This window comes from Scyliorhinus torazame, chromosome 11 (genome assembly GCF_047496885.1).
Source record: "Scyliorhinus torazame isolate Kashiwa2021f chromosome 11, sScyTor2.1, whole genome shotgun sequence".
Lineage (NCBI taxonomy): Eukaryota > Metazoa > Chordata > Chondrichthyes > Carcharhiniformes > Scyliorhinidae > Scyliorhinus > Scyliorhinus torazame.
In genome coordinates, this window is record NC_092717.1 from 169,702,912 (window position 1) to 169,720,073 (window position 17,162).

Consider the following 17,162-nt stretch of genomic DNA (forward strand, 5'->3'; position numbering starts at 1 on the left):
TCCCCACGCCAACGTGGGAAAGGTGGCGTTTTACCCCAGGAAAAATGGCGCAAAACGGCCACCGATTCCCCGTTTTGCTGGGAGCTAGCAGGACGGCGGCATAGAGCTCCCAGCTTTAGCTGCCGATATGCCCCGGAGAATTGCGGGGCCTGTGGCTGTCATAATATCCACTCATGTATATAATGAGATGCAGACAGGCAGTGATTGACACACAGGATAATTAATGAATACACACGACACATAACAACCAATCACCGGACAGGACACCACCACTGTGCCTGACAAGGCATCCCTGCTCAGTGCTCGTGCATGCGATCTCCTAAATCTGGTACAGCGAGTTCATGCCATGTCCTCGACACCGGCGACGGCCTCGCCCAATGCGAATCTCCAGGCTGAGATAGACAACATTCTCACACAATACCACAGTGTGTTTGATTTGATGGGCACGCTTCCATATCGCTACAAGATATTCCTCAAGCCGAATGCCACCCCAGTCATCCATGCCGGCTCCTCTCAAGGATCGTCTGAAAACGCAGCTACGAGAGCTCCAAGACCAGGGCATCATCTCAAAGTCACGGAACCCACAGACTGGGTCAGCTCCATGGTCTGCATCAAGAAACCCTCTAGTAAACTCTGCATTTGCATTGATCCCAAAAGCCTGAATCACAACATCATGCGAGAGCATTACCCGATCCCGAAGCGTGAAGAATTGACCTGTGAGATGGCTCACGCCAATTCTTTACCAAGCTGGTGCCTCCCGTGGCTTCTGGCAAATTCAGCTGGACGAGTCCAGTCGGAAGCGGTGCACTTTTAACACTCCATTCGACAGGTACTGCTACAACCGCATGCCTTTTGGTATCATATCAGCTTCCGAAGTATTTCATCGCATCATGGAGCAAATGATGGAGGGCATTGAGGGGGTGCGAGTCTATGTGGACGACGTGATCATCTGGTCCACGACGCCAGAGGATCACATTGCTCGCCTCAAACAGGTTTTCCAGAGGATTCATGAAAATGGCGTCCAGCTCAACAAGGCCAAATGCTTGTTTGGGCGGTCCGCTATCAAGTTTTTAGGTGACCACATTTCACAGCAAGGTGTGCAACCTGACGCCGACAAGGTGCTGGCAATCAATGCCATGAAGACACCAGAGGACAAAAAGCGGTCCTCCGCTCCCTCGGGATGGTAAATTTTCTCGGAAAATTCATTCCCAACATGGCATCCCACACCACGGCCCTCCGGCATCGCGTTAAAAAGTCGACAGTGTTCCAGTGGCTTCAAGTGGAGTGACTTGAAATGAAGGCGAAGCTCACCACAGCCCCAGTACTGGCGTTCTTTGACTCAACCAAGGATACCAAGATATCCACAGACGCAAGCCAGGACGGCATTGGGGCGGTGCTTCTCCAGCGAGACGATTCCTCGTCCTGGGCTCCAGTGGCATATGCCTCCAGGGCCATGTCTCCGACTGAACGGTATGCCCAGATCGAAAAGGAGTGTCTGGGTCTCCTGACAGGAATATTCAAGTTTCATGACTATTCTGCCGAAGTTCACGGTGGAAACAGACCACAGGCCTTTAGTCCACATAATCCAGAAGAATTTAAATGACATGACATGACACCTCGGCTGCAGCGAATTCTTCTTCATCTCCGCTGGTATGACTTCGAACTCATCTATATACCGGGCAAGGAGCTGATCATCGCGGATGTCCTATCCCGATCAATCACCATGCCGTGTGAACCGAGCGACTTCATTCACCACATCGAGGCACAGGTGCAGTTGTGTGCCAGCAACCTCCCAGCCACTGATGAATGAGTTGTCCAGATACGCGAAGAAACTGCCAAAGATCCTCTACTGCAGCGCGTGATGCAACACCTTGCCCATGGCTGACAAAAGGGGCAGTGCCCCCAGTTCTTCAATGTTAAGGACGAGTTAACGGTGTTGTCAAGGGGATCCTTCTTAAACTAGATAGAATCGTCATTCCCCAAAACATGCAAGCCATGGTTCTCAGACAGATCCAGGAGGGTCACCTTGGGGTTGAAAAATGTCGACTCAGAGCTCGGTAGGCAGTCTACTGGCCTGGCATCAGCCAAGCCATTGCCAACACGGTCCTCAACTGAACAACATGCCAGAAGTTTCAACCAGCTCAGCCCAAGGAAACACTGCAACAGCATGAGATCATGACTTCTCCGTGGTCCAAGGTGGGGATAGACTTCTTTCACGCAAATGGGCATGATTACGTGCCCTTGGTCGACTACTTCTCCAGCTACCCGGAAGTGGTGAAACTGTCAGACCTCACGTCCAAGTCAGTGATTAAAGCCTGCAAAGAGACGTTTGCCAGGCACGGCATACCACTCACAGTAATGAGTGACAATGGCCCATGTTTCTACAGCCAAGAGTAGTCTGACTTTGCACGATCCTACCACTTCAGTCACATCACATCCAGTCCCCATTACCCGCAATCAAATGGGAAGGCCGAAAAAGGGGTCCATATTGTCAAGCGGTTGCTGTTCAAGGCTGCAGACTCAGCCTCGGACTTCAACCTGGCGCTTTTGGCATACAGGGCAACCCCTCTGTCGACTGGTTTGTCTCCGGCGCAGCTGCTCTTGAACCGCAACCCGAGGACGACTGTTCCAGCCATCCATGTTCCAGACCTTGACCGCCTCACGGTGCTGCAGAAAGTACAGCGATCCAGGGACCAGCAGAAGATCACGTATGATGCTCATGCCAAGGATCTACCTGCGCTGGCTCCAGACGATGTTGTTCGCGTCCAGTTGCCTGAGGGAGGTTGGTCAGCCCCAGCTATTGACATCAGGCAGGCTGCCCCCAGATCCTTCATTGTCCAAATGGCTGATGGTTCCATTCTACGGCGCAACAGGAGGGCGCTATGAAACGTACCCTGCCCACCGCCTGGCCGCACCTCTCCGCATGTCATCATGCCTCCTCTGGACATCTCGCACCATGAGACCACCGATCTGGCAGTGATCCCACCTCTCCATGAGGCCACCGACATGGCAGCAATCGTGTCTGTCCAAGTGCCGGCGTCCCCCCCTCTACCTCTGAGGCGATCGACAAGAATTTGTCGCCCGCCACAAAGACTGAATCTATAGACTTAAATCTTGTAAATTCTGGTCAGTTTGCTCTGTATCTGCACGATAGACAACTTCCCATGTACATATGTTCATTCACTCACCACTTGTATATAATCATGCATGTATATATATCGCCAGGTTCCAAAATTTCACTTCAAAAAAGGGAGATGTCATAATATCCACTCATGTATACAAGGGGATGCAGACAGGCAGTAATTGACACACTGGATAACCAATGAACACACAAGACACACAACAACCATTCACCAGACAGGACACCACCACTATAAAGCGCACAGGGCATTAAGACTCTCTCTCTACAGGACACAGCTACTGAGATAGTAAGAGTGCACAAGCCAGTGAGCACTATCACCATGAGGTAGAGTTAGTCTGGTCAAGGTTATCAGTTAAATTGATAGAGTGTCAACTCACAGCAGACTATGTACAGCAATCAAGAAGTTCAATAAAACAGTGTTGGGCTTCCGGTTGCGGCTATGCGGAGCTAAGTCGCACATCCGGCGGCTCCCGCAAAAACTGACTTTTGGGCTCTTTTCAGGGCCACCAACGGCACTTTTTTGACATTTCCTGGTGTGGGAAGGAGATTATAACAGCTCCCCGATAGTATACGGCTTCTACTAGGAGCGGGGCGACTAAAAAGGTGGTGGTGGACCCGAAGAAGATGAGAGGGAAGAAGAACAAAATGGCGGCGGGCGGAGACCAGGCAGCGTGGATGCAGTGGGCGGAGGAGCAGCAGGAGGGTATCCAGCTCTGCTTCAGAGAGATTAAAGTGGACCTGCTAGAGCCGATGAAGGCTTCTATTGATAAGCTGCTGGAGACACAGACGGCCCAGGGGGTGGCGATCCGCGAGGCTCAACAAACGATCTCCGACAACGAGGATGAGATCTTTGGCCTGGCGGTAAAGGTGGAGGCGCACGAGGCGCTCCACAAGAAATGGCAGGAGCGGTTCGAGGAGATGGAGAATCGGTCGAGGCGGAAGAATCTGCGGATTCTGGGCTTCCCGGAGGGGCTGGAGGGGCCGGACGTGGGGGCCTATGTGGTCACCATGTTGAACTCGCTGATGGGAGCGGGGTCCTTCCAGGGGCCCCTGGAGCTGGAAGGGGCCCATAGAGTGCTGGCGAGGAGGCCCAAGGCCAACAAGCATCCGCGGGCGGTGCTGGTGAGGTTCCATCGGTTCATTGATCGGGAGTGTGTGCTCAGGTGGGCCAAGAAGGAGAGGAGCAGCAGGTGGGAGAACGCGGAGGTTCGAATATACCAGGACTGGAGTGCGGAGGCGAGGGGACTGGGCCTGTAAAAGGAGCTGCGTCAGAGGTGGCGGGGCCGGGTAGGTGGAAAGCGTGGGTTTTTTCCCGTGCTGAAGACTGGAGGGGGCGGGGCCGGGGCGGGTAAGCGAGGGTTGTTTCCCGCGCTTAGAATGGAAGGGGGAGGGGGAGAGCCTGTGGATGGGGAACGGGGGGGGGTCAACAAGGGGAGGAGTCAAAGGAGAGGCAGGAGTGGCCAGGGTCAGCAGGAGTCAGCTGACTTGCAGAAGTGCAATGGGGGGGGGGGGGGGGGGGGAGTAAATCAGCTAGAATGGGTCCTAGCCGGGGTGGGGGGGGGGGGGGGGAATCGAGTTGCTGCTGCTATGGTCAAGGGGGAGCTGGAGCAAGTGGGGGGGGGGGGGGGGTCGAGACGGGGGTATGCCGCCGTGGGGAACGGGCCGGGAGTGGGGTGCGGGCGCGTGGCTGGCCAAGGAGGGGTTATGGCTAGTCGGCGGGGGAGGGGGGTGGGTAGCCCCCTGATCCGGCTGATAACCTGGAATGTAAGGGGACTGAATGGGCCGGTTAAGCGGGCCCACGTGTTCGCACACCTGAAGGGGCTGAAGGCGGATGTGGTTATGCTCCAGGAGACACACCTGAAGGTGGCAGACCAGGTAAGATTGAGGAAAGGGTGGGTAGGTCAGGTGTTTCACTCGGGGCTGCATGCCAAAAATCGAGGGGTGGCGATCTTGGTGGGAAAGAAGGTATCATTCGAGGCGTTGAGCATTGTGGCAGATAATGACGGTAGGTATGTAATGGTAAGTGGTAAGTTGCAGGGAGAGAGGGTGGTACTGGTCAATGTGTATGCCCCGAATTGGGACGATGCGGGTTTTATGCGGCATATGTTGGGTCGGATCCCAGACTTGGATGTGGGGGGCCTGATAATGGGGGGAGATTTTAACACGGTGCTGGATCTGGCACTCGATCGCTCCAGGTCTAGGACGGGTAAGAAGCCGGCGGCGGCTAGAGTTCTGAGGGGGTTTATGGACCAGATGGGAGGGGTGGACCCTTGGAGATTTGCAAGGCTGGGGGCTAGGGAATTTTCATTCTTCTCGCATGTCCATAAGGCTTATTCCCAAATCGACTTTTTCATTTTGAGTAGGGCACTGATAGCGAGAGTAGAGGATACGGAGTATTCGGCAATAGCCATTTCGGACCACGCCCCGCATTGGGTGGACTTGGAGATGGGGGAGGAGAGGGACCAGCGGCCGTTGTGGCGCTTGGAGGTGGGACTGTTGGCGGATGAGGAGGTGAGCGAGCGGGTCCGAGGTATAGAGAGGTACTTGGAGACCAACGACAACGGGGAGGTCCGAGTGGGGATGGTATGGGAGGCGCTGAAGGCGGTGGTGAGGGGAGAGCTGATCTCCATTAGGGCCCACAAGGAGCGGGAGGAGAGGGAGAGGCTGGTGGGGGAGATGGTGAAGGTAGACAAGAGGTATGCGGAGGTGCCCGAGGAAGGACTGTTGAGGAAGAGGCACAGCCTCCAGGCCGAATTCGACCTGGTGATCACCAGGAAGGCGGAGGTGCAGTGGAGGAAGGCCCAGGGGGCGATTTACGAGTATGGGGAAAAGGCAAGCCGGATGCTGGCGCATCAGCTTCGGAAGCGGGACGCAGCTAGGGAGATCGGGGAGTTAAGGTCAGGGGAGGGAGTGTGGTGCGGTGTCGGGTTGGCATCAATGGGGTCTTCGGGGACTTTTACGAGGAATTGTACCGATCCGAGCCCCCGCGGGAGGGAGGGATGGACTGCTTCCTGGACCAATTGAGGTTTCCAAAGGTGGAAGAGGGACTGGTGGCGGGATTGGGGGCCCCGATTGGGCTGGAGGAGCTGACCAAAGCGATAAGAACCATGCAGGCGGGGAAGGCACCGGTGCCGGATGGGTTCCCGGTCGAATTCTATAAAAAATATATGGACCTGTTGGGCCCATTGCCTGTCAGGACCTTCAATGAGGCAAGGGAGGGGGGGCTTTGCCCCCGACGATGTCCCGGGCACTGATCTCCTTGACCCTGAAGCGGGACAAGGATCCCCTGCAGTGTGGGTCTTACAGACCGATTTCGTTGCTAAATGTAGATGCCAAGGTGCTAGCGAAGGTCTTAGCCACGAGGATTGAGGATTGTGTGCCGCAGATCATCCATGAAGACCAGACGGGGTTTGTGAAGAGGAGGCAGTTGAACGCGAATGTGCGGAGGATTTTGAATGTTAACATGAAAAAGCCTTCGATAGGGTAGAGTGGGAGTACCTGTGGGAGGTGCTGAACAGGTTCGGGTTTGGGGAGGGGTTTGTCAGGTGGGTTAGGCTGTTGTATGAGGTCCCGATGGCGAGTCCCGAACAGGAGGAGGTCCGAGTACTTTCAGTTGCACCGAGGGATGAGGCAGGGGTGTCCCCTGTCCCCCCTGCTCTTCGCACTGGCAAGTGAACACGTAGCTATGGCACTGAGGGAGTCAAGGAACTGGAGGGGGTTGGTGCGAGGTGGGGAGGAGCATAGGGTGTCGCTCTATGCGGACGACCTGCTGCTGTATGTGGCGGACCCGGTGGGGAGAATGCCGAAGGTAATGAGGATACTTAGGGAATTCGGGGACTTTTCGGGGTACAAGCTCAACATGGGGAAGAGTGAGCTGTTCATGGTTCACCCAGGGGACCAGGAGTGGGGGATTGGCGAGCCCCCACTAAAAAGGGCGGAGAGGAGCTTCAGGTATTTGGGGGTCCAGGTGACCAGGAGCTGGGGGGCCCTGCATAGGCTTAATTTTACAAGGCTGGTGGAGCAAATGGAGGAGGAGTTCAAGAGGTGGGACGCATTGCCGCTGTCCTTGGCGGGTAGGGTGGGTGTAGTCAATCAAAATTACGGTGCTCCCAAGGTCTTTGTTCCTGTTCCAGTGCCTCCCCGTGTTTATCCCGAAGGCTTTTTTTAGGCGGGTTAACAGGAGTATAATGGGGTTTGTGTGGGCGCGAGGGACTCAAGAGGGTGAGAAGGGTGTTCCTGGAGCGGAGTAGAGATAGGGGGGGGGACTGGCGCTGCCCAACCTCTGTGGGTACTACTGGGCCGCCAATGCGACGATGGTGCGCAAGTGGGTGATGGAGGGGGAGGGGGCTGCATGGAAGAGGCTGGAGACGGCGGCTTGTGTGGGTACGTGTCTGGGGGCACTGGCAACGGCGCCGCTGCCACTCCCTCCAAGGAGGTATAGCACAAGCCCGGTGCTGATGGCTGCCCTCAAAATCTGGGGGCAGTGGAGGCGGCATAGGGGGGACTTTGGGGCCTCGGCATGGACCCCAATACGGGGGAACCACCGGTTCACCCCAGGGAGAACAGGTGGAGGGTTTTCGGGGTGGCACAGGGCAGGGATACGAAAGTTGGGGGACCTGTTTGCGGACGGGGAGTTCGCGAGCCTGGGTGAGCTGGAGGAGAAGTACGGGCTCCCCCCGGGGAACACCTTCAGGTACTTACAGGTAAGGGCGTTTGCCAGACGGCAGGTGGTGGAATTCCCGAGGCTACTGCCACACACAGTACAGGACAGGGTGCTCTTGGGGGGGGTGGGTGGGAGTGGGGAAGATCTCGGAAACTTACCAGGTGATGCAGGAGGCCTCGGTGGTGGAGGTGAAAGGTAAGTGGGAGGAGGAGTTGGGAGAGGAGATTGAGGAAGGGACGTGAGCAGATGCCCTAGGGAGGGTGAACTCTTCCTCATCGTGTGCGAGGCTCAGCCTCATACAGTTTAAGGTGCTGCACAGGGCACACATGACCGGGACAAGGATGAGCCGGTTTTTTGGGGGTGAGGACAGGTGTGTTAGGTGCTCAGGGAGCACAGCAAATCATACCCATATGTTCTGGGCATGCCCAGTTCTGGAGGAATTTTGGAAGGGCGTAGCGAGGACGGTGTCGAGGGTTGTAGGATCCAGGGTCAAACCGGGAATATTTGGGGTGGCAGATGAGCCGGGAGTGCAGGAGGCAAAAGAGGCCAGTATTCTGGCCTTTGCGTCCCTGGCAGCCCGGCGAAGGATTCTTCTTCAGTGGAAGGATGCGAGGCCCCCAAGCGTGGAATCCTGGATCAACGATATGGCGGGGTTCATTAAATTGGAGAGGATGAAATTCGCCTTGAGAGGGTCGGTACAAGGGTTCTTTAGGCGGTGGCAACCATTCTTGGACTTCCTGGCAGAATGCTTGACATTGGTCAATGGCAGCAGCAACTCGGGGGGGTGGGGGGGGGGTTTACTTTACTTTATTTCTGTTTCTGTTATTTACACTGGAGGGTCCAGGGGGGTGTATATACCAGTTGTGTTAAGTCGGGGTGTTAATGTTAATTTATTATTTATGTACAGGGGGGAGGGGGGGAGGGGGGTAGGGAGGGTTGCTTTTCTAGACCCTAGATCTCTGGTGTTTTGTACTTAACCCTGTTGGGTTCCTTTTTCATTTTGTTATTGATATTTTATGAAAACCTTAATAAAAATTATTATTTTTTTTTTAATTAAAAAAAAAGTGTTGGACCATCTCGTGTCAGAAGTCGGTTTCTAGTTTCACTGCATCCAGTTGCAGTCAACGTTGAACCAACTTACTTAACACATCAGTGGCCACACATGCGCACGGCGGGACTTGCAGCGGCTGTGGGGGGGGGGGGGGGGGGAGCTGAGCTCACTTCTGCTTTTGGGTGTCAGTTTGAGAAGGCAGCTGGGAGTGTGTGTGTGTTTTGCTGAGAGCTGCAGGAAGAAACATAGAGCTGGTCTGTTGATGTTTGCAAATCCAAAGACTATAAATATATTGAATGTAACCTCATGTCTGTTTTTCATAGAATCATAGAATTTACAGTGCAGGAGGCCATTCGGCCCATCGAGTCTGCACCGGCTCTTGGAAAGAGCACCCTGCCCAAGCCCACACCTCCACCCTATCCCCATAACCCAGTAACCCCACCCAATACCAAGGGCAATTTTGGATACTAAGGGTAATTTATCATGGCCAATCCACCTAACCTGCACATCTTTGGACTGTGGGAGGAAACCGGAGGAAACCCATGCACACATGGGGAGAACGTGCAGACTCCGCACAGACAGTGACCCAAGCCGGGAATCGAACCTGGGACCCTGGAGCTGTGAAGCAATTGTGCTAACCACTATGCTACTGTGCTGCCCGTTTTGAAGGTGTGAAGTCTTTTGGATGTGTAAAGGAACAGTTTGAAGGATTATTTAGTGTTGTTGTCTTTTGGGGTTATCTTTGAAGTAATGGGTGTTAAGATATTCAATGTTTGTTTTTAAAAGGTTAATTTGAGTTCATAGAATAAACATTGTTTTGTTTTCAAAACCATTTGTCCATAATTGCTGTATCACACCTGGAAAGTACGCCATGTGCTTCCCACACCACAATCTATTAAAAGTTGTGGGTCGGTTGAACTCCATGAAACACTTTGGGGTTCTATAAACCCGGACCCATAACAATTGGGGGCTCGTCTGGGATAAAAGTCTATCTATTGGATTGGTTTAGTGAACTTAAAGACAGTGAGGGGTGAGCATATCGTGGTTGCTTTTCAAGTGTGGTATTTTAGTTTAAGTGGGGAGTGTGTTGTGGACAATGGCTCTTTCAGAGGCTCTTAAGTTTTTGGGGGTGGAGATGGTCACACGCAGTACCTTACGGGCAGAGACTAAAAGCAGACTGTTAGATTCGGCAAAAACATTGCAGTTAACATTACCTGACAAAATGCGAAAAGCTGAGGTAATTATGGCAGTGATTAAGCATTTAGAGTTGCATTAGATACCGTTTGATTCAATGGAAATCGCAAAAATTCAGTTGCAAATTTAACAAATGGAACATGAGAAAGTATAAAAGCAACTTGAATACAAAAGAGGTGGAAAGGAAAAAGAAAGAGAGAGAGAGGAAAAAGAAAAGGAGAGAGAAGAAATGAGAACAGAAAGAATATTCCCTCGCAGAACAAAAAGAAAGAGAAAGGAAGATACAGATCAGGGAAAAAGATAAAGAGAGAGAGTTTGAACTTCAGAAAATGGCCATGAAACATGACAGTCAGTTAAAATTGGCAGATGTAAAGGGAAACGTACAGTTGGATGATAGTGATAAGGATAGTGAGAAAGAGCATCAAAGTCAAAGGCTTGGTGAGAATCTATTTAAATATGTCCAAGCATTGCCAAGGTTTGACGAGAAGGAGGTGGAAGCCTTTTTCATTTAATTTGAGAAGGTAGCTGAACAAATGAAATGGCCACAGGACATGTGGGTATTACTGATTCAAACAAAGCTGGTAGGTAGAGCTAGTGAAGTCTACTGGATCACTACTGGAGGAGGTATCTGGGACTTTTGAGGAGGTGAAAAAATCCATCTTAGGTGCACATGAACTAGTGCCTGAAGCCAACAGACAAATGTTTAGAAATTTAAGGAAAGAATTTGGTCAAACATACATGGAGTTTGAAAGGCTCAAACAGAGTAATTTTGATCGGTGGATAAGGGCTTTGAAAATAGACAAAACATATGAAGCTCTCAGAGAAATTATACTTTTGGAGGAGTTTAAAAATTCAATTCCTGATGTAGTGAGAACTCATGTGGCAGAGCAGAGGGTTAAAACTGCGCGGTTAGCAGCAGCAATGGCAGATGATTATGAATTAGTTCATAAATCAAAGCTTGGTTTCCGACATCAGTTTCAGCCGGTGAGGGATAGAAACTGGGGGCATGAGAAATACTCAAGTGGTAAAGGTAAAGGTGATGTGATGGGAGATAATAAGGACAGTGTACCTCCGATTAAAAAATAAATCCAGGAGGGTGGAAAAGAAATTAAAAGTTTCAAATGTTTTCACTGTAATAAACGAGGCCATGTAAAGTCACAGTGTTGGTGGTTGAAGAAAAGCACTGGGAAGGCTGATGTGGTAAAACAGAATAAGACAGTGGGGTTTGTTATAGTGGTAAAGGAAAGCCCAAGTGAAGTGAAGGAGGTGCAAAAGATTGTACAGCCTGATCAAGAGGTGATTGATAAGAAGGTGCCAGATCTTTTTAAAGAATTTACTTGTGTGGGAAAAGTTTACTCATGTGTATCAGGAGGAGCAGGTAAAGAAGTCTCAATTTTAAGAGATACAGGGGCTAGTCAATCTTTAATGGGAAGAGATGAGGAGTTATGTAGTTTGGGAAGAATGTTGCCAGAAAAGGTGGTAATATGTGGAATTCGGGGTGAGAGGAGTACTGTTCCATTATATAAGGTAAGGTTGGAAAGTCCAGTGAAGAGTGGTGAAGTGGTAGTAGGAGTAATAGATAAACTATCTTGTCCGGGAATACAGTTTATCTTGGGTAATGATATAGCTGGATCGCAGGTGGGAGTGATGCCTACTGTGCTTGATAAGCCAGTGGAAAATCAGACAACTGAAGTGTTGAAGGACGAATATCTTGGGATTTTTCTGGATTGTGTAGTAGCAAGGTCGCAAAGTCACAGGTTAAGACAAGAGGAGAAAGCAAAGAGTGAAGTTGAAGTTGAAGTGCAATTATCAGAAACGATTTTTGATCTGATGGTTGAAAAAGAACAAGAACAGGTGGAGGATGAGGCGGATATTTTTAGTTCAGGAAAATTGGCGGAGTTACAACACAAAGATCTAGAAATAAAACGGATATATTAGAAAGCCTATACGGAAGAGGAATCTGAGAGTACACCATGTTAAGTAATTAGTTAAGAGACATTGCAATTAGTTGTCTCATTTATGTTAAGTATCCATTAATTGACACTGATATGTAAAGGGGCTTCAGGTGGCCTCTGTCGGGTGGTGTGGTGTTAAGAGTTTTGTGCAGAGGCTGTGGAAGTGAAATAAATGGTGTTTGGTGAAAAGGAACAAGAACTTTAGACTCTTCATTTCGCAGCAACTAAAACGTCTAACACACCAGAGTGTTAATACCATAAAAGTGATGTCATGATGAGTAAATGGAGACCTGTACATATGCAGGCAGATGAAAAGTGGGCAGAAGTTCATCAAGTAGTATTGCCGGTAGGATATAGAAAGGAGGTGTTGCGAGTGACACATGAGGTACCAGTGGGAGGTCATTTGGGGATAAGGAAAACTCAAGCTAAAATCCAGAAACATTTTTATTGGCCTGGACTACATAAAGATGTAGTTAAATTTTGTCAATCATGTCACACATGTCAAGTGATAGGGAAACCTCAAGCAGCGATAAAACCAGCGCCCTTAATACCCATTCCAGCATATGAGGAACCTTTTACAAGGGTCCTAATTAATTGTGTAGGACTGCTTCCTAAAACAAAAAGTGGGAATCAATATCTTTTGACTATAATGGATGTGTCTACTAGGTTTCCAGAGGCCATTCCAGTATGTAATATTACAGCTAAAAAGATTGTGGAGGAGTTACTTAAATTCTTTACTAGATATGGACGACCCACAGAAATTCAATCGGATCAAGGATCAAATTTTACCTCAAAGTTATTCAAAGAAGTTACGGATAGTTTAGGAATAAAACAATTTAAATCAACTGCGTACCATCCAGAATTGCAGGGAGCATTAGAAATTAAAGACAATGTTGAGGGCTTATTGTCAAGATTATCCAGAGGATTGGGATAAAGGAATTCCATTCGTACTGTTTGCAATTAGGGATGCACCTAATGAGTCAACCAAATTTAGTCCTTTTGAACTAATTTTTGGTCATGGGGTAAGAGGACCACTTAAATTGATTAAAGAAAAATTGGTGGGTGAGAAATCGGAAGTTACACTATTGGATTACGTGTCAAATTTTAGGGAACTGTTAAATAGAGGTGAATTGGCTAGACAACTTTTGAAAGTTGCACAAAATGTGATGAAACGGATAGCAGGCAAGAAATCCAAAGTTTGTAGTTTTGCCAAAGGAGATAATAACGTTTTAGTATTGTTACCAGTGGTAGGTGAACCTTTAAAAGCTAGGTTTTGTGGACCGTATCAGATTGAAAGGAAATTAAGTGAGGTGAATTATGTGGTAAAAACACCAGATAGAAGGAAGACTCACAGAGTGTCATGTGAATATGCTTAAAAGGTAATTTGAAAGAGAAGGAGAGAAAAAGGAGGTTTTAATGATTCTAACTCAAAGTGACGAACCAAATCCAGATGATTGTGAATTTGACATACCTCAAATTAAATTGGAAACTGAGAATGTTCTTAAAAATTGGGATAAATTGTTGAGTTATCTTCCAGAGGAAAAACAAACTGACCTGAAAGAGTTATTGATATCACATGGGCAAGTTTGTGGAGATAAATTGGGAAGTACTAAAATGGCTGTACATGATGTAGATGTGGGAAATGCTGTTCCAATCAAACAACATCCATATAGACTTAACCCTTTAAAATTGGCACAGGTTAACAAAGAGATTGAGAGGATGCTTAAAAATGGCATAATTGAAGTGGGTTGCAGCCAATGAAGCTCACCCATAGTGATGGTACCTAAACCAGACGGTACCCAACGTTTGTGTGTGGACTATAGAAAGGTTAATGCAGTTACAGGACTTTTATCCTATCCCACATTTGGAGGATTGCATTGAGAAAGTGGAACAATCCGCTGTTATTTCCAAATTGGATTCACTTAAAGGTTACTGGCAGGTACTTTTATCCGAATGGGCGAAGGAGAGTTCAGCTTTTGTGACTCCAGATGATATATACCAATTCAAAGTTATGCCATTTGGCATGAAAAACGCCCCAGCCACATTTCAACGGTTAACTAAAACAGTTGTTTCAGGATTACCCAATTGTGCGGTATACATCGACGATCTGGTAATTTTCAGCCAGACATGGAACGAACATTTACAACATCTGATGGAGTTATTCGATCGACTTCAGGTGGCAGGTTTGGTAATAAACCTAGCCAGAAGTGAATTTGGAAAAGCCCAAATCACTTTCCTTGAGTTTCCGATACCCTCAAGACGGAGGGAAATAATGCGATTTCTTGGCATGAGTGGATTTGATCGAACCTTTGTGCAAAAGATTGGTAGCGTGGTTGCTCCACTGATGGACTTGCTGATGAAACGTCAAAAATTTCAATGGACAGCGGACTTTCAGCAGGCATTTGACTGCCTGAAAGCTGTGGTAAGCGATGCTCCGGTATTGGAGAATTGCAAGGGACTCTGTGATCAGATTGAACTGAAGTATCTAACTTTGAAGAGAAATGCCGAGGCATAGAGAAATGGATGGATCATGCAGAGACTTTGTTCAAAGAGACTGTCAATCGAGAAGGATTTTGGTTGGAGAAAGAAGAACGAAAAACGAAAATGGACTATATTATTATACCTGTTTGCATGTGTTGTTTTTTTGAACTGAAAAGTGTTTTTACTGTGTGCATTTCTTAATTGATGGTGCAAAGGTGAAAAATGAAACCATCTTGAAGTTGATGGTTTTTTTTTTTCTTGGGGGGAGGTGTCATGTGAGAGTACCTTTAAGAAATGGATGTTTAAGCAATGTACCTTCAAGAAGTGGAGCTGATCATATTACTGAAGTGATGTCAGAGGGTGGGGGGGGGGGGGGGAGCTGAGCTCACTTCTGCTTTTAGTTTGAGAAGGCAGCTGGGAGTGTCTGTGTGTTTTGCTGAGAGCTGCAGGAAGAAACACAGAGCTGGTATGTTGATGTCTGCAAATCCAAAGACTATAAATATATTGAATGTAACCTCATGTCCATTTTTGAAGGTTTGAAGTCTTTTGGATGTTTAAAGGAACAGTTTGAAGGATTATTTAGTGTTGTAGTCTTTTTGCGTTATCTTTGAAGTAATGGGTGTTAAGATATTCAATGTTTGTTTTTAAAAGGTTAACTTGAGTTCATAGAATAAACATAGTTTTGTTTTAAAAACCATTTGTCCATAATTGCTGTATCACACCTGGAGAGAACGCCGTGTGCTTCCCACACCACAATCTATTAAAAGTTGTGGGTCAGTTGAACTCCATGAAACACTTTTGGGTTCTGTAAACCCGGACCCATAACATTTATTATTTAATCTCTCCTGCCCCCCTTTTGCTCTTTCCCGCACCTGTCCAATAGTGTTTTATGTTGTCGAGCTAGAGGTGGCGGTGAATAGTGAACCAGTTGTCTGCTGATTATCCTTTAAAGACTGCTACTTTGGACTTGTGTGTGCAGAGATGAAGCCTGTACAAGAAGGAATGGCCAGGATGAGAGACAGTAATGATTTTAATGGGGGCAAGATCAAATGTGGAAGCGGAAGTGTAGTTGACAAATAAGTAGCTGGATAGACATTAGGGTGACTTTACTCAGTTCATTTGTTGAAAACTACAAGACTTTCCATCCACCAGTGAAACTAAAATATTATCACTCAATGACCATATATAATTTCCCTCATTTCTGAAATATTCAACAGAAATTAACTCATTTGGGCAAGAAATGGGATCATAGAAAAGCATCTTACAAATGGAATTGATCATACCCAGTTCTCTTCACTCCATGAAACTTCATTTTGATGTAAAACCGGTGGTAGGTAATCAATACATACAGCAGAATCTAATGGAAAGATAAATTTAAAAATAAAAGATTATTGATGCACAATTCTCGACACTTTTATGAGTTTTCTCATTTCCTTGCAAAATATCAGTTGGGAAATGCAATTGTTGAAGAACTGGCAATCCCTAAATTGAACATCTAAATTTTTACCAGATTCAGCTCCAACCAACCGTTTCAGCATTCATGCGAGTAGCATCAAAAATTAACATCTGCATATCTGAAAGTATGCATATCTAATTGTGTAAGCAATCTGATCAGTCAGCAGAGGATTTTCAAAAACTTTCATTTGTTTCAATGGGAGTTGGGATAGGGGCAGCAAGCAGGAAGTAGCAAACAAGAGGGAGCAGAGACATAAGGTGAGTTGAAGGGAGGAAGGGGGTTTGCATTGGGGTGGAAAGCAAGGTGGCAGGAACATGGTTTTAAAATACCAGTCTGGACATGGGCATGTAGTTCTTGGTGCATGCATAATAACCGCAATAAAATGAACATAGAGGTCAAGACCAGCAGCAATTTTTTGGCAAGTCCTTAATATACAAACTGCATTAAAACAGAAGCAAACATATTAATGGTAAAAGATCAATGAAGTTTAGAGTGGGGCCCATGAGGGACAAGCAGGGTAAGCTGTTCACTGAAGCAGAGGGTATGGCAGTGTGGTACTAAATGAGTAATTTGCTTCTGTTTTTACCAAATTAGAAGATGGTGACAATGGCCCAGATGAAAATGTGGGTGTTGAGCAACTGAGCAGTATATTGATAGAAAAAAGTGCTGAAAAGGCTGGCAGCACTCCAGGTAGAGAAGTCGTCAGGCCCGGGTAGAATGCATCCAGATTGCTGAGAGGGGTAAGGCAGCATATTACAGAGACATTGACAGACATTTTCCAGGCCCCTCTGAACACAGGATTAGACCCATGGGACTGGAGGATTGCAATGTGATGCCATTGTTTAAGAAAGAGGCAAAGGATAACTCAGGAAATTACAGACCTGTTAGCTTAACATCAACAATGGGGAAACTGATGGAGGCAATAATACGGGATGAGATAAATATACACTTAGAGAAAAATAAGTTAATACTAGATAGTCAACATGGCTTTATCAAGGGCAGGTCATGTCTAACAAATGTAATTGAGTTCTTTGACGAGGTGACACAGGCAGTGGATGAGGAGAGTGCCGTGGATGTATATTTGGACTTTCAGAAAGCATTTGATACGTTGTGACATGGCAGGTCGGTTAGCAAATTAAAAATGTTTGGGATTGATGGGTCCCTGGCAACATGGATTAGAAGTTGGCTATGAGATAGGAAACAGAGGGTAGATATAGATG

General features: G+C 47.9%; 1 protein-coding gene across 5 annotated transcripts in view; it reads right to left on the reverse strand.

Moving 5' to 3' along the window:
• Window positions 1–17,162, reverse strand: part of gra (granulito) — a 293,031-nt gene that overhangs the window by 205,019 nt on the left and 70,850 nt on the right. For all 5 annotated transcript variants that reach the window (XM_072467990.1, XM_072467992.1, XM_072467994.1 and 2 more), the window contains one exon: window positions 15,770–15,843. In XM_072467990.1, the coding sequence (XP_072324091.1) occupies window positions 15,770–15,843 (74 nt within the window). The remainder of the gene's footprint in view (window positions 1–15,769; window positions 15,844–17,162) is intronic.